The sequence below is a fragment of the Mastigoproctus giganteus genome, chromosome 9 (genome assembly GCF_048544385.1).
Source record: "Mastigoproctus giganteus isolate SK-2022 chromosome 9, ASM4854438v1, whole genome shotgun sequence".
Lineage (NCBI taxonomy): Eukaryota > Metazoa > Arthropoda > Arachnida > Uropygi > Thelyphonidae > Mastigoproctus > Mastigoproctus giganteus.
The window spans coordinates 51,412,460-51,439,953 of NC_143583.1; the positions used below are offsets into that span (position 1 = coordinate 51,412,460).

General features: G+C 36.4%; 1 protein-coding gene across 5 annotated transcripts in view; it reads left to right on the forward strand.

The window, feature by feature from the left end:
* The window catches only part of LOC150080216 (histone-lysine N-methyltransferase 2C-like), a 1,301,638-nt gene that overhangs the window by 499,649 nt on the left and 774,495 nt on the right, over positions 1-27,494 (forward strand). For all 5 annotated transcript variants that reach the window (XM_090381514.1, XM_090381519.1, XM_090381517.1 and 2 more), the window contains exons 30-34: positions 8,209-8,323; positions 10,988-11,143; positions 11,245-11,334; positions 13,776-13,983; positions 19,785-19,972. In XM_090381514.1, the coding sequence (XP_090237640.1) occupies positions 8,209-8,323; positions 10,988-11,143; positions 11,245-11,334; positions 13,776-13,983; positions 19,785-19,972 (757 nt within the window). The remainder of the gene's footprint in view (positions 1-8,208; positions 8,324-10,987; positions 11,144-11,244; positions 11,335-13,775; positions 13,984-19,784; positions 19,973-27,494) is intronic.

The following is a 27,494-nucleotide window of genomic DNA, read 5'->3' on the forward strand; positions in this document are numbered from 1 at the left end:
AAAAGCTTTAAATCTGTGGATAGAAGACCGAACTCAAAATAAAATTCCCCTTTTCATCATTCGTGAAAGGGCAAAACACCTTTATCAACACTTTAGCAAAACTGTTGATAGAACTGGCGGGATAAGTTTTTAAGCTATAGCAAAGGTGCTGGATTGAAAGATGTGTTTGAAATTTCTAATAAATATTACATTTAATATTAAATTGTTTCCTATTTTCATTTCGATGCCTTATGCTTGCATTTCACTATGTACTGTCTATGTACATAGTCATATTATGAAGGTACATATAATACATACATAGATAAAATTTTAGACTAGTTTTTCTTATATATTTCATACTTTGGAACGGAACCCCTTTATTACTATGGAGCCATTACTCATTCGCGTTTTCGGTATTCGCGGCATTTCTCAGGAACATAACCCCCGCGAATAGCGGGGGTTTACTGTATATGATATGAAAATTATTTTTTGAACCCAGTTCCTTTGTGACCACATCATAGTATTCAATCAAATTGGTCAGACAATACTTCCCCTTAACAAACCCATGCTGTGTCTGATGTATAACTGCAATCCTCTCTAGATGATTTGCAATGGCTTTTTTAATTAGTGACTGCATTTATTTCCATGCAACAGAAGTTAAACTAACAGGTCTGTAATTATTCATGTCACCCTTTGATTCCCCTTTGTGATTTGGCAATATATTTTCACTTCTCCAGTCCATGGGGACCTCTCCTGAATCGAAGGATGCTCTCATAATTATGGCTAAGGGTTTGCTGCCTCCTTTAATATAACTGGATAGAACTCCATCCATTTCACACTTCAACAATATCTGCTCCACCTTGCTATTAGTTATTACAAAATCCTTTAGCTACTTGTAAGAGTTTGATAAACTTTTGGCATTCCTGTCCCTAAATAAATCCTCATTTGTAATTGTAGATGCAATATACTGATTCGGTTTGGCAGCTACCTGAGCAGAATCCACAACAATCAAACCATCAATATTAAGTAGACTAATCTGATTCATTCCCTTCCTTCTAGAACTTATATAAGTAAAGAAGTCTTTAATGATTTTCTTTGCATCCTTTGTCAAAATTTCTCGTACTCTGTCTTTGCTTGTCTAGCATCCTGCATGACTTGATTACAGACTATCTTATATCTACCCATAGGCATCTGTGTCTCCTGATAATTTATATGCATCTCCTGCATTTTTCTTCTCTGCCACAAATCGCATTAGTTTATCTGACCTCTATTTAGGCCTAAACCCTGAACAGTATTTCTTAGTTGGTATGAAAAGTCTAGTAGCTTTTATGAATAATTCCTTGATTGCTTCCCATTCAGAATGACTTCTTTTGTTTTATCAGACTCAGTTTAAATCTACCTTATTGCTTGGTCATAATAACCCTCCCAAATTATTTATATTGGGTATGGGATTTTCACACAAAATGATGTATTAATTATTATATTCAGCTAAACTACATTTTTATTAAATTAATTATTAGCATACTGGAAATTGTATGAAAAGATAGCATAATGTTCTACTTACATTATCAGTATCTGGCAAGAGGAGAAGTCATGCTGGAAAGCCAGTTTTCTGATAGTGATCTCTGATGACAGTCTTTACCAAAGTTTTTTGTAGTAGTCCCATTAACAGTATTACTTTATTAATGATACTATTTACACAGTGTGTTCTGCCCACTCCTTTTCTTGTTATGCATCCCTAGACCATATGGCTGATTAGTGATGATTTAATTACAGGAACTCCCCAACTTACGTAAGGATTGCGTTCCGTGGAATGCTACATAAGTTGGAATTTTCCCCCATGCTTCTGCAGCACTCCCAACTGTGATCGCTGAATTCATTGAAGCAAAAAAGAAATGCTTTATGAACATGTAAATAGAATTATTTATTGTATTTATTCAATTTTTTATCTCATGTGCAAGGCGCCTCCGTAGCCAGGTGGGAAGGAGCAGCAGTGCGTAGCATACGCTGCTTGATTAGACCGGGGTTCGAGCCCATCACCACCAAATACGGAGGATGCAGAAAGGTCAGGGAATTACCACCGCATATCCCGGAGCAATATGGCATTAGTTGCTAATGCTCCTAAAAACCAAATAACAAACATCTCATGCGCAGGAAAAATTACAAAAGTGTGCAATTTAAAAAAAATTCGAAATTATAAAATTACAAAAAAAAGAGGAGATAGGCATAAGTTTAATAAGTTTTACCTCTCGAGCATCATTGCCAGAATCAACCTCTTCAGCTGATAAGTACGTCACTGCGGAGTTTGAGGGCTGTGGAGATTTAGAAGGGGTCGGCCGCTGAAACTTATGAAAGAACAAAGAACATATTAATTGATGACTAGATGGTGGCTTTTTTATTTTCATCATAGATTTCTTTGTAGCAAGCAATCATATTATTCACCTCTCTGTTAACTTTTAAGAATCGTTCGCTGTCAGGATCCATCTTCTCAAACCTCGTTGCCATCTCTCCGGCGATGAAACATCTCGGCTTCTCATTTGGTTCATCATGAGCTTCGTCAGCATTTTCTTCTTTCACTATCACTGCCTGCAAGTCAATAAGTTCTTCTTTAGATAATTCCTTCTCTTCTTCCTCTATTAGCGTCTCGTCTTTGGCATCAAAGTTCCAACTGAAGTAGATCTGCAGCCTTTACAATCTTATCTGTAACCTCATCATATGATTCGTCTTTTTCAAATCCTTCGAATCCTTTTACATGCCATGGGCATATTTTCTTCCATGTGCCATTTAAGCGACTTTTAGTAATTTCTTCCCAGTCCTTATTAATGTGGTTAATATTGTAAGATTTCAGTCTTTTAACATAAAATTTTTCTCATCGTCTACTGCAGACAATGCCTGAGCAAATGTTGTGCGTAAATAGTATGCTTTTAAATTCGAAATAATACCCTGATCCATAGGTTGGACGAATGAAGTCCTGTTTGCAGTAGAAATATGATACTCACATTCGAATTGAAATCATCTAGATGCATATGATGTCCAGAAGCATTATCTAATAGAAGCAAAATCTTGAAAGGAATGTCATTGTCTTTACAATATTTTTCAACCTCAGGAATGAAGCAGCATTGAAACCATTCCTCGCTGACCGGGCTAGCCAGGTGGGTAAAGTGCCTGCTTGGCAACCCAAAGGTCTTGGGTTTGAATCTTGCCTCGGGATTGGATCAGAGTAAAATGCAAAAACTTTGGGAGGTGCATGTGGCCATAAAAACTTATGGCTACAGAAGCTGATGCACCAACAACTAACAAAAAAAAAAAAAAAACCAACCCCAATCCTCAAAGGGAGATACTGTTATCCATGCTCTCTGGTTTGATGGAAATGCATGGGTACAGTGGCTTTATTGATGCCTTTAAATGCTCGAGAATTTCCAGAATGGTACACAAGCAGTGGGTTTAATCTCTAATCTCCCGCTGCATTAGCCCCAAGCAAGAGCATGGCCCTATCTTTTGACACCTTGAAATCTGGCATTGCATTTTCCTCTTTGACAATGTATATTTGATCCGGCATTTTTTTCCAATGCAAGAGCAGTCTTGTCAACGTTAAAAATTTGCTGCGTTGAATAGCTGCCTTCATCAATAATTTTTTCCAACACATCACAAAATTTCTCTACAGCTTGCAGAATCAGCACTGGCGACTTCACCACATACTTTAATGTTGTGGAAGCCAGCACGATGCTTGAACCTATTAAACCTTGAAATCTGGCATTGCATTTTCCTCTTTCACAATGTATATTTGATCCGGCATTTTTTTCCAATGCAAGAGCAGTCTTGTCAACGTTAAAAATTTGCTGCGTTGAATAGCTGCCTTCATCAATAATTTTTTCCAACACATCACAAAATTTCTCTACAGCTTGCAGAATCAGCACTGGCGACTTCACCACATACTTTAATGTTGTGGAAGCCAGCACGATGCTTGAACCTATTAAACCACCTGTTGCTTGCCACGAATTTTTTTTTTTTTTTTTTTTTTTATGAAAACCCCAAGCACAAGAGGTATTAGAACCTATAGTACTTAGTACTCTGCTTGGGTTGGAGGTTGAGAAGACGAAAGAAGATATTTGTTAACATTAGACTTGAACTTCTGTAGACTGTAATTTTCAGGAGATACGTGTGAAGGATGGTTATTCCAGAAAACGGCAGTTGAATGAATAAATGAGGAACATGAAAAGTTGGTTCTGTGAGTTTGAAGTTGGACAGTAAATGGATGTTGGCTGGTGGCAGCATGTGTTCGGACTGTTTTGAAAGAGAGTGGGAATTATAGAAGCCAATTCAGAAGGACAGTGCCTGTGAAGTATTTGTAGAAAAGGCATGCAGCAGAAACAGTACGTCTGTGAGATAGAGTGGAGAGACTCTTTTAGAGAGGAGTCGTTAATTAACCTAACTGCCCTCTTCTGAATGGAATCTAGAAGCCTGAGAGAGGTTTTGGGAGCACTGCCCCAGATGTGGGAACAATATTCCATGGTAGGGCAGATTTGTGATTTGTACAGAGTGAACAGCTGTTTGGAAAAAAAGTAACGCCGAGAGCAAAAGAGAAAACCAAGTTTTTTAGATGCAGAGGAAGCAATATTTGTAATGTGCTGGTGCCAAGAGAGAGACTAGAAGTCAGGGTAATCCCCAAAAGAGATATATCATTTTGGCTAGAAATCGAAGTGTCACCAAAGATAAGCATAGGAGCATAAGAATCCTTTTTTTTTGTGAGATATAAGACAAGACTGAGTTTTAGAATTGAAATCAACTAAGTTGCCTTTGCCCCATTGGAGGATTACCTGGAGATTAGCATTTAAGGAACTGGTAGCAGATATTTGAGAAGTTGAAGCTGATTGAGCAGGGCAAGGTTTTTCAAAATGGAAAGTGGAATGCAATGTGCTATCATCAGCAAAACTATGGATAGAATTTCCAGTCAATGGAAGAGATCATTAATATACAAGAGAAAAGAGTGGTGAAAAGAACTGAACCTTGGGGGACACCGGCATTAGTGGAGAAGTCAGAAGACAGAGAGCTATCTACCATCACCCTCAGTGAGCGATCAGAGAGAAAACTGGATAACCAATTACAAAAAAAAAGTTGGCAACCCATAAGATGGAAGCTTGTTTAGAAGACCTTTATGCCAAACACAATCGGAAGCCTTTGAGATGGCAAGAGCAACTGCTTGTGTTTCACCGAACTTTTCTATTGAATTTGTCCATGAATGGGTAACATAAGATAGAATATCACCAGAGGATCAACACTGGCAGAATCCATACTGGCGATTGTTAAAATCGCCAAAAGGTTTCTAGGTAGTTTAAGAGTTAATGGATTTCTCCATTACTTTAGAAAGAGTAGAAATAATTGCAATTGGACGATAATTGGATGGGAGGGACTTGTCCCCTTATTAGGAATTGATATGAGCAAATTTCCAAGCAGAGGGAAAACCACCTTTGGAATAAGAAAGTGAAAAAAGGCAGCAAGGAACATCAGTAAGTTCAGGAGCACAGGTTTTGAGAACAAGTTGAGAAATACCATCAGGACCTGGAGCTTTCTTAGCATCAAAATTCGTCAAAATTCTTCTGTCATCCTTTTGACTGAAGACCACAGGAGGCATTGAATGGAGCATATTGGGAATGGTGAGAGTTGTTTTACTATGATCATAATATATGAGTTTGAAGAAAAATGGGATGCCAGCAAGTCCGCTTTATCCTTGGCCGAAGTGACAACAAAACCATCTGATTTTGACAGAGGTGCGAGCAGAGATGGGCAAAAGTTGCGGCCAATAGCTTTGGCAAGAGACCAGAATGCTCGGCTACCATTAGGGCAAGAAGCAAGTTTTCTACTCTTCGCCTGTTCAAACTCTAGTTTGGACTGATTAATAACTGCTTTACAATTGTTGCGAGCTTTGGTGTAGGCAGAAAAATGAAACTGAAGAATTAGAAACAAGCCAATTATGATATGCAACATTCTACTCTTGCACAGCCTTAGCACATTTATTGGAAAACCAAGGTTTAGATAAAGGACGAGATTTTAAAGTGGAGTGTGGGATAAAGGATTCCATTCCTGCAAGAATAATTTCACTGACACGATCTGAGCAAACATTGACATCAGAACTTTTGAAACAGTAATCCGACCAAGGAAAAGAAGAAAAGAAATCTTGCAGGTCATCCCATTTTGCATTCTTGTAATGGCAAACAACACAAGGTTTGGAATAGCTGTGAGATAAAGGTTCCATTGGAGAAGAGACAATCACCAAGTTGTGATCTGAAGTGCCTAAAGGACCTCTCACTTCAACCGTTTACTTAGAAGGGTTGTTTGAGAGAAACAGATCAAGCTTGTTGGCTGTATGATTAGGATTGTCTAGTATTCTTGTAGGTAAATGAACAATCTGTGCAAGGTCGTTAGTAATTGCAAAAGCGTCAGCATCTCGACCAGCTGGGTCGGTGTGACTAGAAAACGAAAGCCAGCTGGAGTTGTGAACATTAAAATCACCAAGGAAAATTACCTCACTGTTAGGAAAGTTGGACTGGGGAAAGTCCAGTTTCAAAGAGAGGAAGTCAAAGTGCTCCAAGTGATTAGTGGAGTTGGGAGAACGTAGAGAGATTTTAAGCTAGAGATGATCAAAGAGAGGAGATTCCAGATTGCCAAGTCTCTGACAGGGAATATCAGAACGGACATATGCACAAGTACCAGCTTTGAGGCGAAAGGAATCATACAACGAATAATTTGGGCATCTGAGATGAGCAGTAGTTGAATCAACTGATAACTGAGATTCTGTCAGAAAAAGTACATGGAGTTTGGCAGACTGCAAGTGGAAATGGACATCACTGAGATTAGAATTGAGACCACGTATATTTGTGAAATGAATTAGGAAGTGCTTTTTAGGAAGTGATCTTTTCGCAGATAAGCTTGCTCTATTAGTTTGACAATTCATTGTGAATTCAATAGTAGAAAAAGTGGGTGGGACATGCTGTATGAAGTAATGAAATTTTTGTATATGGCGTACACGTGGTAAGAATATACCCAGATCCTTGACATAACATGGCCTCGACAATGCTCCCCGCATGCCCACTACTCAGACTCCCTCCAGTCATTATCTGGCAGAGTAGAGGTAGCAAGATTATACACTAGCTGATCCGGAAGCCTCCTAGAGAGTTACCAATAGGTTCGGTCCGGTGTACTAACTAGCGGCCAGCCTGCGAACACCGTTTTAGAGTTGTACCCTCGAAATGTAAGGAATATTGGATCTCACCACGATGTTCATCATAACCTCAAAAGTCATCAATCATACTGCATGGTGGAAGAGATGGGGAAGGGTTGACCGGAACTTGGCTCTAGAAACTAAACATGGGATCCACGACTTCAAGCCTCCAATAAGCAAAATGGTGGTATTGCACCGGTTGATGAGAGTCATCTACCACCTAGTACTGCCTGGTAACATAGAGGGGCAGCACCTCGACCCCTGCTTACATTGGTTCACACCTGTGTGGTTACCCACAATGTACTTGTGCATGGGGGTTATACCCAGGATTACTAACAGTCCCACCATCGTGAAGGTGCAAGCAGAGGATTTGGCTGTCACAGACCGTCCGGACTTTGCCGAAATTGGGTCCACTTGACTTGAGTGTCACCTGAATATCAGTTCCGTCAGCGTTTTAGAACTCCCATGTAGCAAGTGCAGCTTGTCTGGCATATCTGAGAGAATGTCTGTGACAACCTCAAGGACCTAATACAAAGAGTTGCATGTTTATATCCTATAAATCTCCTTCTTCCTATAAAGAGTTTGTTATAGAGGAGAAGCAATAGATCGTTCAGTTTACAGTCTTAATATAATGTGAGGTTTTCATGTTGATTGCATTATTAATGAATAACACCTTCTAGACTGCCATTTTACTGCCCTTGAGCACCTCATATGTGGGAGGGCAAGGTATATTGCAAATTTGACAAACCAGTCAAGTTTTCTCACTTAACTTACAATTATGGAAGATGCCAAAAACTAATAAAGATAAATCACTTAGTGCATAAGCTTCATGTCTATCGCCGAATGAACTATACAGCAAACTGTATTTTTTATGTGTTTTCTTATAAAGAAATTGCATTTCCTTATATGATATATATTATATTAGGCTAATGTTATAAGTAATGTATGATTAAATCCATGTTGTATGTTAAACTGTATTTCTCTTTAAAGTACATCTGTTTTAAAAACAGGGTGTAGATGAAGATCTTAAAGATCTCCTTCCACTTCCCCAAGATCTCTCCCAAGATGATGAATTAATGAACATGTTAATGGTTGAAGAAGAAGATATTACTAAACAAGATGGAGGTAGGAAAGCCATGTTATTCTTATAATTATATACTTTAGACATTCTTTGATATTTCCTAAAGTATATAAAAATATCAGTGCTGTTTTGGTGCAAGAATAGAAAAGCACAGGTTTCTGTGCTTTTCTATCTTTATATTCATTAAATCTCACGTGAGTACTTCATTTTCTTTCAGTGATCATCATTAGCATTAGTAGGGCAGGTGCATATCCATCACACTGGGAGACTGACATAATAATATACTGCTCCTCAGTTATAATGGCATTTATACTGCAGATTTGGATATACCCTGAGTCTTTCTGCCACACCTTCCTGTTGAAAGAAATTCTGAGAAAAATATTAATGTTATTTCTGCAAATTGCAGGAGGCTTGCCACTCAAATAACCCAGCCTTTGTAATTGAAGGAAAAGCTGGGTTTCTCCAAAATCCCATGAACATGCACCCCCACCACCACCACCGAGTTAAGATGCAAAAAGGATATTTAGTGAACAATCCAAGTCTTGCTCATTTTGAGTTTTTTTCATTATGTTATGATATCCTCTCCTATCTTACCCTTTCTTGCAGAGGCAGGATTTCTTATCATCTTCAAGGTCACTAACCACTATACTGTTTTAGCCACTGCAGCTGATATAGAGTGTCTGTTGCTTGTGTGAAGGTTGTCACTGCAAACCGAAAAAGGCAACTTGTTACCATTTTTTTTTTTTTTTTTTTTTTTTTTTTGTGGCTGTTCTGTGTGTATTGGTGAATTTTTGCAAGCCTTGGGGTACCTGATTGACATAGTGCTGTCCAACACCAGCAATCTCCAGAAAATCTACGAGGAAAAAGTCAGGAAATATACATATATATAAGATAGGGTGTCAATAAATGTGATATGTGGAACAACTGATGACCATCATAATCGCTGTATCTTTTTTTTTTTTTTTTTTTTTTGTGATAGTTGTTGGCGCATCGGCTTCTGTGGCCATAGTGCACCTCCCAAGGTTTTTGCAGTACTTTAATCCAAGCCCGAGGCGGGATTCGAACCCGCGACCTTTGGGTTGCCAGGCAGGCACTTTACCCACCTGGCTAGCCCAGTCGGCAATCACTGTATCAACCACTGGCATGGTACCAAGTACTCTACACAAGGGCCTATATGCAGTAGGCCTCTCAAAGAACATCTACAAGGAACTTCAGAAAGTTGTAATCCCAAACTCCTTTAGGATAGTCGGAAAGTTTCTTGAACAACAGTAATAGCCTGACATAACAACCATCCTGGGAACTTCATACGAGTGCCTATCAACGGGTAGCCCCTCCCCCCCGCCGCCACCAAGAGGGAGAAATAATGTAATAATAAAATAATAATAATAATGGAAAACAAATGCAAAGATGAGGTTATAGGAAGAGTCCAAAAACAACAGGATCAGGATCATGTAGGGTGAATGTGGTAGGTATGTTCTGGCGATGTCCAGTACTGCTTCTTGTGCATTTTTTGTGCAAGATGCCTTCTTAGACCTAACGTTACTTCCAGTGCAGTAATGATTAATCCAAGAGTCCATGACCAGGACTGCCTTATGCAAAAGGCATGCACACTTGGAGACAGATGGATAGAAAAATGCCTAGATCTCTTTACATGAGGTGTGTAGTACATTTTCTTATCAGATTGAATGGATGGATCACTAAAATCAATTACAGGAAACATATGCCAGTGGTAACTGAGGACTTTGTTTCCCAAGCTTTGTTGATCTCTGTTAATGACTGCAGAGCATGTCAGCAGTTGAAATGAATAGTTAGAATAAATCACAGATACCCTTGATGAGCTGACTGAATAAACAGTTAACAGAACTCCAGAATGTAGGGTTGGCAATCCTCACAAAACACTTTATAAAATGGATCATCTGAGTTGTATAGCTACTCATAAGCCGAGGCCTTCTCCCAGCAGTGATGTAGTACAGAATATTGGATTTTGTGGTACATTACAGAATATTGGGAATTATGATTAGTACTGAATATAGTACAGAAATGTTGGGCTTTGCAGCAGTTTGATAACATGACCCAGAGTGATGAATTTTGCTGGAGTCCTTTCATTGTGTGGAGGTACCTGGTTAGTGTGGTATATGTCCCCAACATGGTTAATGATTAAACTCAGATTATGTGCTAACAAGTAAGATTTAGTGGTGGTGGTGTTTGTGTTTGCACGGAACTGTTTTTATGTAAATCAGATTTGATCCACTGATTGTCATTGATGAAACTATGAATACAATTCTTTGGAGTGGGGATTCTATTTCTATCAACATGACAATTCTCTGTCACTAAGCATAATCAGTACAACAGCTATTTTTAGAAAATATATTGGTGAATCTACCTTTTCCAACCCAGATTCCAAATCTTAATCAAACTTGAACACATTTGACATGTTTGGAGCAACAGTTTGGAGCTGGAACAATTTGTTGCTTGAACTTCCTAGTTCAAGCAACAAATTATCCACAGCCTTCCAGGAGGATTGAAATGAAATTCTTTCCACATACCATAGACTTATAGAAAGTGTCTCCCTACAGTATTGCTGTCATTAAAACCCATGGTGGTTTGTAATCAGTATTTAAAATTTTTTGTTTGTACCCATATTTTCAATTAGTATCCACATGCATGTTGAAGGATGGTGCATATGATAATTTTATTTTTTTATACAGATTTAGCTGTTATTACATCAGTAGCAGCATCTCTAGAGGATCAGGATCAAACAGAGGAAAATGGGCCATCGCACAGCAAAGATGATCCTCTGTCTGCTAATATTGATTCTGTTCTTCTTAGTCCCCTCAACTTAGATAGTATGGTTGGAGATACAGGTATAAAATTTGTATTTTGTGCATGGTTTTATTGTAGTGGTATCTTTATCAGTTTAATTATATAAATGTTTGTAATTAATGTTATTCTTTGAACTCTGTAGGATTGCCTCAAATGGATAGTAAGGATGTTGAAGATATTTTTAAAGGTGTTCTTAGTCCCAATAATGATACAGAACAAGCTACAGAAAGAGGTGAATAAAGAATCTAGTAAACATTTATAATTAGTTTCAGCTTTACACAGAAAAATGTATACCATTTTGTGTGTGTGTGTGTGTGTGTGTGTGAGAGAGAGAGAGAGAGAGAGAGAGAGAGAGAGAGAGAGAGAGAGAGAGAGAGAGAGAATTGGGACTCCTTACCATTTTTCTCTTTCTCTTTGCACACCTGCATTGCTGCTCAGTGAGTGGGTGGGTAGTAGTGGCAAATGATTCAAGAAAGCAAACTTATACAAAAGAAAAATCCTTTTCACATATCCATGCACTAAATTTTTGTGAGTACACTGCATGCTAGAATATAGCCCAACATGTTGCAGCCTCCCACAGAATCCTTGTGGTTATTTTGCATATTTCTATTATTAGAGTGTAAATTATGCATTATATCTGTTAGGAACTATTTATGCAGGAAGAACCACAGCACAAACAATTTAAAGAATTTATTTGTTGGGGAAAATGTTCCTCCTTCACTAATAAGAGATCACATCTCCTCTAATATGAAAAAAAATCAAAAGCAGGAATAATATACTTCAAGTAGTATTGTAATTAAGCATGAATGATTCTTTTATATACATAATTTTATTTTTCAAAATATATAAGAGTAATAATGCTCAATCCTTCCTACTTTAATACTATTTGTAAAAAATAGAGATTAACTCATACCTTTTTATAGGAAATACTTTGGCCCGATGCTCACATCAAATTAATCCAATTAAGAAGATATATAAAACAAAATTTATGACACGATATTATGATTTTAAAATTGGTAATATATAGGGATTTCTTAAAAATAATCCTGTATTCAATTTCCATAATCTACTCAGTGCCAAAAGGAAGACAAAGTAAAGCCGATGCACATCAACCCACTAAAAACTAAACCATCCAGCAATAATGCACTGGAAATTGAAGACAATTGTCAAATTTACTAAAATATTATAGACTAAACTTCTTAATAAGGGACCAAGTTAATTCGGGGTGGTCCATGCTCACAAGAAGTAAAGTGACACTTAATCTCCACTCTCTTTTATACTAATAATAAGATTCAATTTAGCGTACCGCACCGAGATTATTTTTATTAACCATTGCAGATAATGTTATTTACACATGCGCATAAAGGTCCATGAGCCTGAAATAGTGTATAGTCTACGTACATTTAGTCTATAATATTTTAGTAAATTTGACAATTGTCTTCAATTTCCAGTCCGTTATTACCGGATGGTTTAGTTTTTAGTGGGTTGATGTGCATCTGCTTTGCTTTGCTCTTCCTTTTGGCAGTGAGTAGATTATGAAATTTGAATACAGGATTATTTTTAAGAAAACCCTATACATTAACAATTTTAAAACTATAATATCGTGTCATAAATTTAGTTTTATATAATGTTTGGATTAATTTGATGTGAGCGTTGGGCTGAAGTATTTCCTATAAAAAGGTATTAGTTAATCTCTATATTTTACAAACATAATTTTATGTATGGTTTTTAATTATTACTTTTAATTTTTATTTACTTCACTTTCATTTTTAAATGAAACAAATAGTAGTGGTAGTAATTGAGGCATGTGATGCAAGAAAGCAAGTGTATGAGCTCATCAGCCAAAAAAAAAAAAAATTTCACACATGCATTCCCTCTAAAAGTTTGTCCAGTTCCTCCTCATATTTATTTAAGCTCTCAACTACCACAATGACAGATGGAAGTTTGTTTCAGCAATTAATCACCCGCTGGCTAAAGGCAAATTTCTGCATATCTGTTCTACAACTCTTTCCTCAATTTGAATTTACGCTCCCCCAGGTTTGTAATCTGAGCAAGTGGAAGAATCCCATCCCATCAGAATTCAGCATGCTCAATCCATTCAAGGCCTTATACACCTCAAGCAGATCACTTTGCAGGTGCCTAGTCTCCAGCCACTGCGATTTGCAGAATTTAAACCTTTTAAGAGGACCCCCTTCATTCCCCTCACCAATCTCGTTGCCCTTCTCTGTACACTCTCAAGCAACTCAACATTCTTCCTAAAATGAGGCCTCCAGACCTGCATGCTGTACTCAAGGTGTGGCCTGAACATTGTCTTATACAAAGGGATAATTACCTCCCTTTCCCTACTAATCCTCTTTGTAAATTTTGCGAATAAAAATTGCAGGTGGAAATTTTCTTTTATATATAGTGGATTTTCTGTATTTAATTTTATTTCATAATTCATATGTGCTTGTTTAAGTCATCTGAAGTGTGTTAATGAAAATGGATTTGAATTGATTAAATAAAATAAAACCTGTGAAAATGTTTATCAAATAGACAGATATATGTTCTATCCTTAGTTTCTATTAAAAAAAACCCAATGATTTTGTGCTAAATAGGTCAATAGTTTTAAGCAATTCTATATACTATAATTTTTATATAAAAAATCATTTCTTGTCTTCCCCTCCCATTAAGTTTTGCAGAGGGATCTCAATATTTGTCCTTTATCAGTGGAACAGACATCATCATCACCCAGTCAGATTGCGTCACCTCAACCTGGACAACGACCATGTTCATCTACCGCCCATATTCCTTCTCAGCAGGCACCTTCCACTCCAGGCACGGGGCACAGTTTAGGGTCCCCTTTCAGTGTAGCTACTTCTCCATTTACAGAGTATAGCAGGTACTTACATAATTGATCCTTACTGTGATTTATTTTTGTAGAATAGAAATTGATATGCTTTAATTTTCCATCAGGTTTTCTGTAATGATATTTTTATTCATTTCAGAAACATGACATGAAAACATGAAACAACCTATAATATTGCTTTGATATTATAGCTATTTTTTGAATGATAGTTTTAATTACTGCAGTGAATGCACTGGTCTTAATTCTTACAGCACAACAAATTCTACAGAATACATTTGAACACAGGTGGTTCAAAGGTTTTTGTTAATATCATTAAGGGTACTCTAAGGTTCAGGAAACTGCTAGTTAGGAGATACAGGGATAACATATATATACAGGTAGTTCCCGACTTTACGAGTTAATTTGTTCCTAGTGCACGCTCATAAAGCGAAAACTTGTACAGCGGGAATTTATTTCCCATAGACATAATGTTAAAAATATGTTCTCAACAATGAAATTAATTAGCTAATTAGTTTGTTACAATGATTGCTTTATCCAAAGAAATGAAAATGTAACTTGTAAAATCAAGCCAATTATGATAATATAGAAATTATTTATACTCAATTTTTATAGCATGCATAAGCATTTTTTAATAGAACCCACAAATTGCAACTAACATGATTTGCATGGAGTAACAAGTTTACAAAGCTTAAGAAAAAAAAAGGAATGAAGAGAAGATTCTCAAAATTTATTTGTTTTTTATACGATTGAAGATTTTGTTCAGTAAAGGGGAAACACATTTCACCATTATAACATAAAAAAACCACACAATTCCAGCTATCGATATTTTCACAAATGCAATAACATCAAGTTACTACCCATTTATAATTGCTTGCAGTAACAGAAAAGCCCAATAAACCGGAAAGTGCAAATTGTTTTTATTGTTTTATGGTTGTGACCTCCAGAAATGCGCTTTAGAAAAATGTCACAAAGCCATTCAAAATTGTTTCTTATAACAGAACATATGATAACGATGAAAGTGTAGTTTTAATGATTTGAATTGGTAACTAATACAACTTGAACTATAAAAACGACCTTTTAGAAAATTATATAGTGAAAATTTCAACTTCCGAGGTCATGGAATGAATTACCAAATTATGAATCATATGATATTTTCACAATAGGATGGTGTCTCTGGAATGAATTAATTAATATCTTAAAGCAGCGTACGCTGTATTGTATAACTACAAGCACAGTTGGAAATGCGGTATTTATTAACGTTTAACATTCATTTTTTGCAACTAACATTCATATTTTCAATTTTGTTGATACTTGATACTTGAAAAAAAAAAAAAAACTCATAAACCCTGGAACTCATAAAGTGAAAACTTTTAAAGCAGGAACTGCCTGTACATTTTTTTATAGGTCAAAGTGTCACTTTCATGCATCTAGAGTTCCTGTTTACTGCAACAGCTACTATTAGCAAGAGAGGGTAACAACATTTCATACAAATGGGAAGCTAATGGCAGAGAAACAAGCTTAACACGTTTGCTGCCTTGATACACATATGCATCAAAATGACATGTAAATGCATGTCTGTCAAAAATGCAGATATGAGGGGGTATCAAGAAGTTTGTACTCTGACCTAGATGAAACATCAGTAGGAAGATGCTGTTTTTAATATAAGTTGTCTACATGTTCAATAAGTAACATGTGAAATTTCATTACCATAGATGATTGTACACCAGAGGTGGAGCCCGGAATCTGAGGAAGGACACTATGGTTGTTGACAAAGTGGAGTATTGAGCAGTAATCAAGTTCCTGCATTTGCATGGCAAGATAAATCTCAGGAAATCGATGAAGAAACAAAAGCTGTGTATGTGCAGAATTATCCATCCTATGACACAGTAAAAAATGTAAACGGGAGTTCCAGTTCGGTCATCCAAGTGTCTTTGATGAGCCAAGAGAAGGAAGGCCATCAATATCCACAGACAAAGGTTGAGCAGCTGGTGCTGAGTGACAGATGTGTGACAATTCATTTCCTCGCATATGCAGTGGGAATTAGTTATGGGTCTGCCCACAGCATTTTACATAACCATCTGCACATGTCTAAGGTCTCCACACGATAGGTATTGCCAATGCCTTTGCAGAAGCAATGTCGAATGCAATGTTCTCACCAACTGTTGGATTTCAGTAATGCGGATGTTGATAAATTTCTTAATCGGTTGTTGACAAATGATGAATGCTGGGTGTACCAGTATGAGCCGGAGACCAAAGACATGCAGCCTCCTCCACACTTCCCAAAAACCAAAAAGCAAAGACCACTCCATTTGTGAAGATGATATTGTCCGTTTTTTGTGAGAGAAAATGGGTTACCTTGACAGGTTACCTAACTCATGGTTTCACACTTACCGGAGAATACTACAGAAATCTATTAAAAAAGTTACATGTTGTATTGAAGTTGAAAAGGCGTGGAATGTTAATCAAAGGTGCCCATCTTCTGTCAGACAATTCACTGGCTCACATGGCTGTTTCCACCATTAACTTTGTTGCCCGTTGCAGCTTCGAACTACTGCAGCACCCACCCTATTCTCCTGATGTAGCACTGTCAGACTTCTTGTTTCAAGAAATAAAGAAACCATTGTGTGGATGCCGCTTTGATTCATCTATGGAAGTCATCAATGAAGTGGAATTTTGGTTTCAGGCAAAAAGTGTAGACTTCTAGGATCAAGGCATTAAACAGCTGATCCATAGATGGGAGAAAAGTGTTACTATACATGGAGAGTACATAGAAAAGGGGTGCCTCCATAGCCGGGTGGGCAGGAGCAGCAGTGCATAGCACACGCTTCTTGATTAGATCGGCGTTCGAGCCCGTGCCCACCAAATACGGAAGATGCGGAAAGGTCAGTGAATGACCACCACATATCCCCGGAGCAATTGGCCTTAGTTGCTAATGCTCCTAAAATCCAAATAACAAACAACAAACATAGAAAAGGATTAAAGTTTAAAGTTAAATTTAAAGGATTAAAGGATAAAAGGATTAAAGTTCCTGTGAAGTTTGACCTTTCTAGGGCTATTATACCTGTGTAAGGGTGCAAACGTTTTGATACCCCCCCTCATATGCAGCTATTCTAAAGCAGTCAGTGAAGGAGTGCTGTAAAGAAAGCTTAACATGTCTGCTGCCTTGATGCTCATGTGCATCAAAATGACATGTAAATGTTCTGCCATATTAGCATTAGTAGAGACATATGATGCAAGAAAGCAAGCTTATATAATATCAGGTTAAAAAAAAACAAAAAAACTTTCCATTGCACCCATCCATTTACTCCAAATGTTTGTCTAGTTCTGCCTTGAACTTATTTAATTTGTTAACCTCCACTACAACAGATGAACGTTTGTTCCAACTATCAATCACCAGCTGGCTAAAGGCAAATTTCCACACATCTGTTCTGAAATTGTACCCTGAGCATGAAAAGAGCTTTTGCTGAGTCAGAAGTTACACCTGCCCTCTTATATAGAATCTGTGTGGTGTGAAATTTCTGGTATATAGATTATTCCAATTCTATTATGCCTTTGCTGGAAGCAAAGATGACTCAGCAAAAACTCTTTTCATGCTTGGGTTACTTTTGATAAGAAGTATGATCCACCACCCCTTCTATCTTCCTATCCTTCCTAAATACATTGTACGTACCACAGTGAAACTCATCTTCTGCTTCTGGTGAAATGTTTCTATTAGCCTTTCCAAGTGAGTGTTAGTTGTCCTTACAGGAGTTCAGATTCATACATTTCATTGATACCACTCCTGACAGTACTGTATATACAGTTAAGACTTTAAGTATTCTTGTATGTTTGTCGGGGGTGGAGAAATGAAAGCCAAAATCAAATACAAGATACAGCACTAGATGAATTTAAGAAGTAAAATCTAAGGAAGTGCATCCAATTGATGTTGATGGACAATGCAGTGTTGAGTCTGTTTTGTGTGACAAGCACTGGGAAAGGAAAAATGAGAGTAGGTGTGTGTTATAGGACTAATGAATCTAATGAGTATAATGAGCAGTTGGGCAGAGAAATAGAGTGTGCCAGTAAATCAAAATGTCTTATAATGGGGGATTTTAACTTTCAAGATATTGACTGGAACTTGTGGATTGTCACTCACACACTAGGGAGCCTTTTGGGGATTTATTGGATGACTGTTTTCTACAGAAACATGTTTGAGAGGCAACCAGAGGGAGTAATAGTCTTGATCTGATCATCAGCAGTGACTATTCATGCATTAAGAATTTGCAGATAAAGGAACCATTGGGTGACCTACCCTCTACCATTGGGTGACCTACCAACTGTGTTGGTAGGGTAACTACCAACTACCAACTGTGTTGTAGTTATCCCCAGGTCCTTTTCATTCTCCTCTACCATTGGGTGACCTACCAACACAGTTGGTAGGTCACCCAATGGTAGAGGAGAATGAAAAGGACCTGGGGATAACTGTGCAGTCGGATATGAAGTTTTCTGGGCAGTGCAGACAGGCTGCCAGAGCCACTCATGGGGTCTTGTCAATGATGAACATGAATTTTGCTAGCAGGGATAAGGAGGTGATTATTTTCTTGTTAAGGCATTGGTCAGGCCACCTTGAGTACTGCATACAGGTCTGGAAGTCTCATTTTAGGAAGGATGTAGAGTTGCTAGAATGAGTACAGAGAAAGGGCAATAAGACTGGTGAAGGGAACAAAGTGGTGCTCTTATGAAGAAAGGCTTAAGTTCTGCAATTTGCAGCTTCTGGAGACTAAGCATCTGCAAGGCAATCTGATTGAGGTGTGTGTAATTCCTTGAATGGATTGAGCAGGCTCAAGGCTGCTGGTATTCGTCCTCTTGCTCAGATTGCACAGCTGAGGGACATAAATTCAAGTTGAGGAGAAAGACAGTTGTAGAATAGAAGTGTGGAAATTTGCCTTTAGCCAGCAGGTGGTTGATTGCTGAAACAAACTTCCATCGGCTGTTATAGAAGTTGATAGCTTAAATAAATTCAAGCAAGAACTGGACAAACTTTTGGAGCTAATGGTTGGGTTAAATGGGAAGGTGTTTTTTTTTTTTTTTTTTTGCTGATGCTTTATAAGCTTGATTTCTGCATGATATGCCTCTACTAATGCTAATGCCAATGTTCCACTGGCATTCTATTACCCTGTCATTTAATAAATGAAAATTAGTAGTGCATAATTTTAATATTACAAAACATAGGGTGTTAAATCTTTTTTTGGAATCGACAAAATGTGAAAGTGTCTATGATAAGCATTATAACAGCCTTATGTAATTAAATGGTTTGAGTATTATGTATTATATCGAACACACAATGTTTACATGACATCCTTGGCTATCTACTGGTGTGCATTTTTATGGTGTATCAGATATGAAATATAAAATATTTTATGAAAATTTCAGGCCAGCTGATAAATCACAATATCAAAGCTTTTCAGTGTATCATATTCCTGCAAATGTGCAGAATTAGTATCCCCATTATATCTCACCCATTACATAGTTTTAAATGGAAACATACTTGTAAATTGTTAACTTTTGCATTCTCTGAATATTCAGTGTATGCACATTTAAAATTAATGGTTTGAATCAGTGATAAAATGTTGTACATTATTGCTTTATACTCACTAAATATATTTTTTTTGTGTTTTTGTATGTATATTCTGGTAATCACACAGATACTAATTTGTTTGCTTATTTTTTTTTCTACTGTTTATATGGTTTTCTATATTGTTTAATATGATTTTATACTGTTTTTTTTCTTACTTTCTAACCCTTTTTTTTGTTGTAAAATTACATTTTTTTTTTTCTTTCTTTTTTGGTGACAGTTCTCAGTTTAGTCCTCAGTTATCAGAACCACGGAGTCCATGGTTAGAACCAGAGACAGAGACACTAGTACACGGGCAAAAGAATATTCTAAAATGGGAAAGTGATGAACCATTGGGACCAAATGCAACAATCTCTCCTGTTCTTTATGCAAATTTGAATCATTCAAACCTGAAAACAAAATACCCAAGTAAGTTGGATTTCTGTTTGAAACTGCTTTTTTAAATCTTTAGGGAAATGTGAATGTTTTTTTCCATCTTTACATAGATCGATTAATTCTATGATATCTACAAAACTAGTATATTAATTTTGTGTAAGGCTAAAATTGACTAGTTAAATTAACTTTTTGTAATTTTTCAACGTTCCATCAGCAATGATTTTGGAAGTTTAAAGTTATATTGTGGAACTACCTAATTATGAAACATCCACTTATCAAAGAAATAAACTGCAGGTGTGATTCACACACTCTAGCATTCATGAACTGAGTGGCAAAAATGTGCTGAGTTTTTCATGGAGAGTATGTAAACAAGTATATGTAATTCCATCAGTTAAAAACTATTGTTGTTTTTAGAGCAGTGCTGAGATCCTTAGTAACATGATTTTATACCTTAGAAAGGGGTCTAGGTGCATTAGATGGGTTTGTTTATGGCATGTGGTTTTATATCTAATTATTTAAATACAAATGGTCCAGTTGTACTGGATTCCATTTTGTAAGGAGATTAATAATACCGTATATATCCAGTAATAAATTTAATGACAAATGACAAGAATGTAGCTTTCAAGGTAAAATTGGATCCCTTCAGGAGCAATATACAGATTCTAGCAGAATAATGACATTAGAAACAAAATTTAATAGATATTGCTGATGAAGGGATCCATTTTATCCTGAAAGCTACATTTTTGTCATTAAATTTATTACTTATCATTAAATTTATTATTATATTATAATAATATAATGTATTAAATAATAATACATTATATTATTATTTTTTATGGTGATACACATAAGAGGCATTGGAATTTATAGTACTGTGGTGTTATGTATAGGTTGAAGGTTGAGAAGACAGAGGTATTGTATTCATTGATGCTGGAATCGAATTATTGTAGATTTCAATTTTGTAAATATATGCAAAGGAAGGTTGGTCCATAGCACATATAAATGAGAAAATTTAAATTGTGAATGGACTTTGACCTGGTTTAGAAGAAAAAGGTGGAATTGCTGCTGCTAATTTGAAAGAACAGTTTCAAAAATATATGGAAAGGTCTGCAGTAGAAACTGAATTCCTGTGCAAAAGGAAGTAGAGTTGGGTTTGTGAGGAATTATTAATTAATGTACCTGCCATCTTTATAGCAACTATGAGTTTACACAAAGTTTTGATGGTACTACTTCAGATTCGTGAAAAATATTCCATTGCAGGATGGAATTTGATTTTTACAACATCAGCAGCTATTTGGAAGAAATGTAATCTGAAATCTGAGAACAAAAGAGTTTTTTTTTTTTTTTTTATGCATGGGAAGCAGTATTTGTGACATGCTTAAGCCAATTAAAGTTAGATTTCAGGGTTATCAAGGATTCGGATTTCTACCTCTGGGAATAACAGACTGTTTTGCAAAATGTAAGACAGAAGTGGATTTTTGAACATTTAATATTAACTGAGCATATGGGAAAAATATTTAGAAAGTGAAATGTTGTTTACTTGAATTTTAACATTATACTGGTATTGAAAACAATGTTTTCAGTGTTATTCTCATTTGAAGGTAGGGCTTTCAACTGTGAGATTTATATTGACCAAATTGCTTATACAGTGTTCCAACTAGCATGAAAAATGTTCCATTTCATCAGCAATCATCAACAAGGGAAAGTTTGGAGAAACTCAGATAATTGTGCTTGTCACTTTTAAGACTCTTTTGGCATAAAGGTCTAAACAAGCTCCCATGTTATTGATTGCTGACTGTTCTTTTGTGCAATTGGGTATCGAGTTTTCTGTCTGATCAGTGGTGTAACTAGCAAATTGACCCCAGTGCAAACACAGGTCATGGGCCCTGCCCTTCCCTATTAACCCAACCCCAAAAAGTGAAGAGAGAAAAAAGAAAAAAAAAGCCGAACATGTTTCCCATTATTTCTAAGAAATACCGGACATATTTTTGTTTTTACTTTTTCCAAACAAAGAAATAAATAGCGGGAGGATGGCAAATCTACCAACAACTGTCTACTTACTTTTTCTTTATTATTGTTATTATTATTAATATTATACAGAGTGAGCATAAAGTCTTTCCTGATTTCAAACATTTATTACACAAGAACTATGCTGTGTACAAACCTATAGCTTTTTGCAAATTTTACCTCAACTCAAAAAAGTTTTTTTTACCTCTTCAGTACACTTCTACATGTGCTCCCTTTGTTGCCTGGAGAACATCTAGTCGGTACTTGATTTCTCTACGTTTTCTCCAACATCTCTTCAGTAACCGTCGCAAAAGCACCCGTTATCCTTGCCTTTGAAATGTCAGTTTTGCGAACTGGAGTCGAATACACTTGTCCTTAATATACACCCATAAAAAAAAAGTCAAGAGTAATGTCCGGTGAATGAGCTGGCAATGGTGTTGGACCATCCCTCACGATCTATCGGTTAGGAAGCATAGCATCCAGGAACTCATGAACAACTGAACTCCAGTGTGGCAGTGCACCATCTTGTTGGAAAATTACCCATGGCTCTTCTGAGGTGCAAAGTATTGCTCCAATGTGTCCAAGTAAACGTTTACTGAAATGTTGGACTCAGAAAAAAAAAATGGTCCAATAACCTTGTTAGGCATTAGGCTGCGCGAAACGTTCACTTTAGGACTGTCGCTCTCTTTCTCAAAAACAACACATGGGTTCTCTGACCCCCCACATACAGACATTGTGTCAGTTTAACTTTCCATGAGGTATGGAAGGTAGCCTCATCAGAAAAACACACACACTTAAGGTAATCATTGTTTTCATCAACTTGCTGCAGAATCTCTGTAGCAAAAGCAGCACGTTGAGGATGTTTGTCTTGCTCCAATGCACTTTATATGCATACAAATGAAGCAGTTTGTGCAAAATTTTAACCACTGTCCTCTGAGGTATGCTAAGTTCCCTTGATGCACGATGAGTTGACTTCCAAGGATGCACAGCATCAACAGTCTCTTCACTCACACTATACCTACCAGTTCTTTTAAGGTCCCCAACACTGCCAGTCTCTTTAAAGTTTGCATACCAACCTCTGATGTTTTTAATATCTGATGGATCTCACTCATACTCTCTTCTAAAGTTTCGCTGAACTGTAACTGGCGATTTTGTTTCATGAAACCACAAAACACATTGAGCTTTCTCCTTAACTGATGCCATTTTGATACCACTTTGATACTAGCAATTGTGGCGATGTATTGATTGCGATGTATCCATTCTAGCGAATACAGCGCTACCTAGATCATTCACAGATTGGGAAACTGTACAGTGCAAAAAACTCTAAGCCTTCGTTATGACACAAGGGCCAAGTTTCTATCTAGCATAGTTTTTAATTTATAATTTTTTCAATTCAAAAATTGTAGATCTCTTAAAGTACCATTTATAATTGACACAATATAATATCGTAGCTTAATTTAATTTATTTTGGTACTCACCTTTTTATAATCTGCATTGATGTTAGAATAAAATGGATGACAATTTTAAATTTAAGTTAGTGTGAATAAGTTAAGATTTAAAACAGGATTAAAATATGCGCAAGGAAGTAGAAGTGCACGTCTTCGTCCTTGGTTGTCAATGTTGAAATTGGAACAATTGAAGTTATATGATTGTAAACAGAAGGCCAATAGCCATAACAAGTGGCTTTCGTTTTACACGTCTTCAGTTGGCAATGGTAGAATGAAAGTGAACGCGTGTATTTAAGAAGACTAAGTTCCTGTGATGCTCCTGGATACACGTGGAAATCTCAGGTTCATGAGATTCCAGGCCAGTGCTATGTTATAGGGTAGTTTGGAATTTAATACTTGGAGAATGGAATGGCGGCGAAACCATTCTCTAACTAGGGCTTCGTATTGGAAAATTTTAAAACTGGATTTTAATAATATAATAATAGAAATGGCTGAATCTACTAAGGGAGTGTGGTCGTGGGATTGAACATGTGTTGCTAATTCGGTAGTGGACTGTCCCATCCTAAAGCTATTGTAGTGGTAGTACGCACGTGTGCTTTCATATTTTTTTATTCTGATTGCTTCTGTTTTTTCATCTTTTTTTGTAGTATCCAAACTGATTTTATTTAAAACTTTTAGAATATCTGTATATCATTGTTTTATTGCTATTAATGATGAAAGACGACGAGCCCACCATACATGGTGGGTTGGTCATCTTTCATCATTAGGGTTTAGGTTTTTTAAAGTAACAGTTGATTCACCATAATATGATGATAGCAAGACCCAGCGATTGATGTCATGTCCAAAAACACATGTAGATTCTTTATACAACTGAAAAATACTTTGGGATGCTATTAACTGCATCATTCAACACTAAGTTGATGTTATGAGCTGCACTGTGAACATATAATGCATTTTGTTCTCTTTTTTATGTGGTCTTGTACCCCAGAATAAACCCTGCTCATTGTGTTAGCCCCATCTTATCCTTATCCCTGTCCCTGACCAACATTTAGAAAGATCCAAATTCTTTGATTGCAGTGTGTTGCAAATACTCTTTGTTATTCCTGCAGCAGTTTGATTGGTTAGATGAACGAAGCCAAGAAAAGACTCCTTGATTTTGAATCCTGTAGCTTTATTTCCAGTATCATTGTTGTTTAAAATTTTGACGTATCTACAGATAATGCTCAGCCGACTTTTTTTTTTTTTTTTTTTTTCAAATGTACTGAGTTGTGTCTAATATGACAGAAAAGAGTCTTTTATTTCCATTATTAATTTTTTTTTAATGCAAATTCAAACATTTTATCAACTAATTTTTCATTTTCTATTTTAGTACTTAGATATTTTAATGTGCCAAATAGCAAATTTAGCACTTCTCTCATAGTTTAATCATATTCGGCTAAAAATTTTACATCAAACAAAAAGTTTCGTTGTATCTATGTTTCTAACTCTCTCGAAGACCTAAAAACATGATTGAATTTTTCAATAATTTTAACATTTATTTTTATAAGCCGCTCCAAACGTTTATGCCAAAAATTTCATTCTTGCTGTAAATTTGTTTTTTACATTTTTATCCAAACATCTGTTTGCCCTCCCTAATTCCTTGGCATAACAAGCCTCTGTATGTGACAAACTTGCATCATGTTCTTTAATTTTATTGGATAAATTTTGCCAATCCTTTATTCCTTTTATCCATCCAGAATTCTGCTTACTTGTTGAGAACATCCAACAGGGTTCACAGTACACTGCATCCAATTTTGGAGAATAACACAACCAAAATCTGTTCATTCTAAGACCTGATTTGTTTATTGTTTTGTAATACCTTTTTAAAAACGACTTGTTGCTCTGATTTTTTGGGAATGGGCTGTTAGGTCAATAAGGTCCATATTGTAAGATATGTCCATTGTTATTATGTAAAAGAAGAATTTTTATTGCAACACATAGATGATGATTTTCGTAATAGTGTATTTGCAACTGCATGTCACCGTACAGTGTGCAGGGGTTAAGAATGTACTATAAAGACAAGGTCGCCTCAATAAACTAAAAAATAATGAATAAATAATATATAAGTTACTAGAAAATGAATAAATTAATTCAGTATACTATATATAGAAAACATTAAGCGAGTGTACAGACTATTAGTTACAAAATACATAACAAGAATATACATTGGATTGCATAATTATATACATTGAATTGAATTGAATTAAGGATATATATTGCTCAGTACTCTAGTTATAATAGTGGTAGCCTTTGCCACCCACCACAGGGTATTTTTTCTCTATATTGTCAATCCTGACTAAACTTATTGAAGTCGACATCTAGACCTGGACGCTTGAGGAAGAAACTGGTCTGATGGGTGAAGCCATGTTTGCATAGAACATAGCCGAGTTGTTTGCAGATATGCACCGCGATCCTCCATGCACAGTAGTCCCAGAAGGAGGGAGAGGAGACGAGACCAGTCATGAGCTTGATCACTGTGATGAGTCTCCTTTCATCAGTGAGCCACATGAGCCTTGGGATGTTTAATGTGTTGGCTGTAGCGGTGGTTTGGAGCTGGGGCGGTAGGCTAAGCTTGTGGCAAGTCCACTTGAGGAGCCAATGCTTGGAGGAGAACACTGATGTTGTGGTAGAGGGAGATGCAGATGCCCAAATCTCTGTGGTATAGAGAAGTGGGGAATAAACTTTTTCTAAATAATTAGTGATGTCATTTGGATATTGTTCACTTACTAAATTTTCTAATACTTCTAATTCATTGGTGTCCATTTGTTTTTTACATATATATCTGTAGTTTGTGCTGGAAAAGATGATGCTGTGGATACTGAACCTGATGTTGATGCTGTTATTGCTGTTGTTTCCGTTGGTGTAGTAATAGAAGAGCTCACATTGCTCCCGGGGAAGGAAGAAGGCGACTTCAGAATTTTCTTTAATTCTTTTTCTAGTGCTTCTGTGGACTCTCATTTCCTCTTCCTTTTAGCATAGCTGCTTGGTGTGCTTATATTCATTTTTTTTTTTTTTCATTCGGAAAAGAAATTATAAGGCAACAGATGAATTAGCGAAAATTTTCTTACATCTCTTGTTTTCAACTTGTTATAAAATAATGAACTTTATAAAATAACTGCATTTTATGCTTTATCCCCGAACGAACTGTATTGTTGCACAGAGCTGTAGCCACAGTTGCCATTTGAGATTTGTAAATCGTGCTAAATGATCTTCAAAAAAAAGCTAAAATTACAATAAATGGCACATAGTGTTAAACAGTTGATAAGAATGTGTTACATATAATTTACAAAATTTGCTCATTTATTAATAAAATTTGTTAATTGATCAGTCTTGAGAAATGAGTCTGTCTTCCAAATTTCATGGGTCTCTTTCAAGCTCGGTCACCAATGCAGCTGTATTGGCATAATTATGCTGTTGTGTCTGTTTGCTTACTCCTTGTTCTTCTATGATGATATTTTCCACTAATTCTTTCTCTCACTCTTTTTCTCTTGTATGTTAATGAACTTCCAGTGGCTGGAAATCCTATCCATAGCTTTCCGAATTGTGGCACCCTGCATAGCACCTTCCTGTTTGAGAAAGCTTGCTCTGCACAAACATGCTAAACTTATTGAATACTATCATGAATTTTTAGATACCAATTGCCAGGAAAGGTGGAAAAATAGGTCTGCTGCTCACATATATCTGTTGAGGAATTGATTTATTTCTCCTGGCATATGAAAACTGAGTTTTCTTTTTTGCCCTTGACATTACTTTTTTTCTAAACTACTACTTACCCTGTACAAATCTTAGACATGCCCTACCTTGGAATGTTGTTCACATACTTGGGGTGATCCCCTAAACCTCTTTCAGGCTTAACCCCATTCAAAATGAGGGCAGTCAGTTTAATTTATGACCTATCTCTTACAAAGTCTTTACACTCTCTGTCTCATAAATGCTCACTTTCTTCTGCATGCCTTTTTATGAATATGTCCATGGGCACTGTTCTTTTTAGTTGGCATTTGCAATTGCCCCACTGTTTTCCAAATCAGTCCAAATATGTTTAAACTAGCCAACATTTGCTT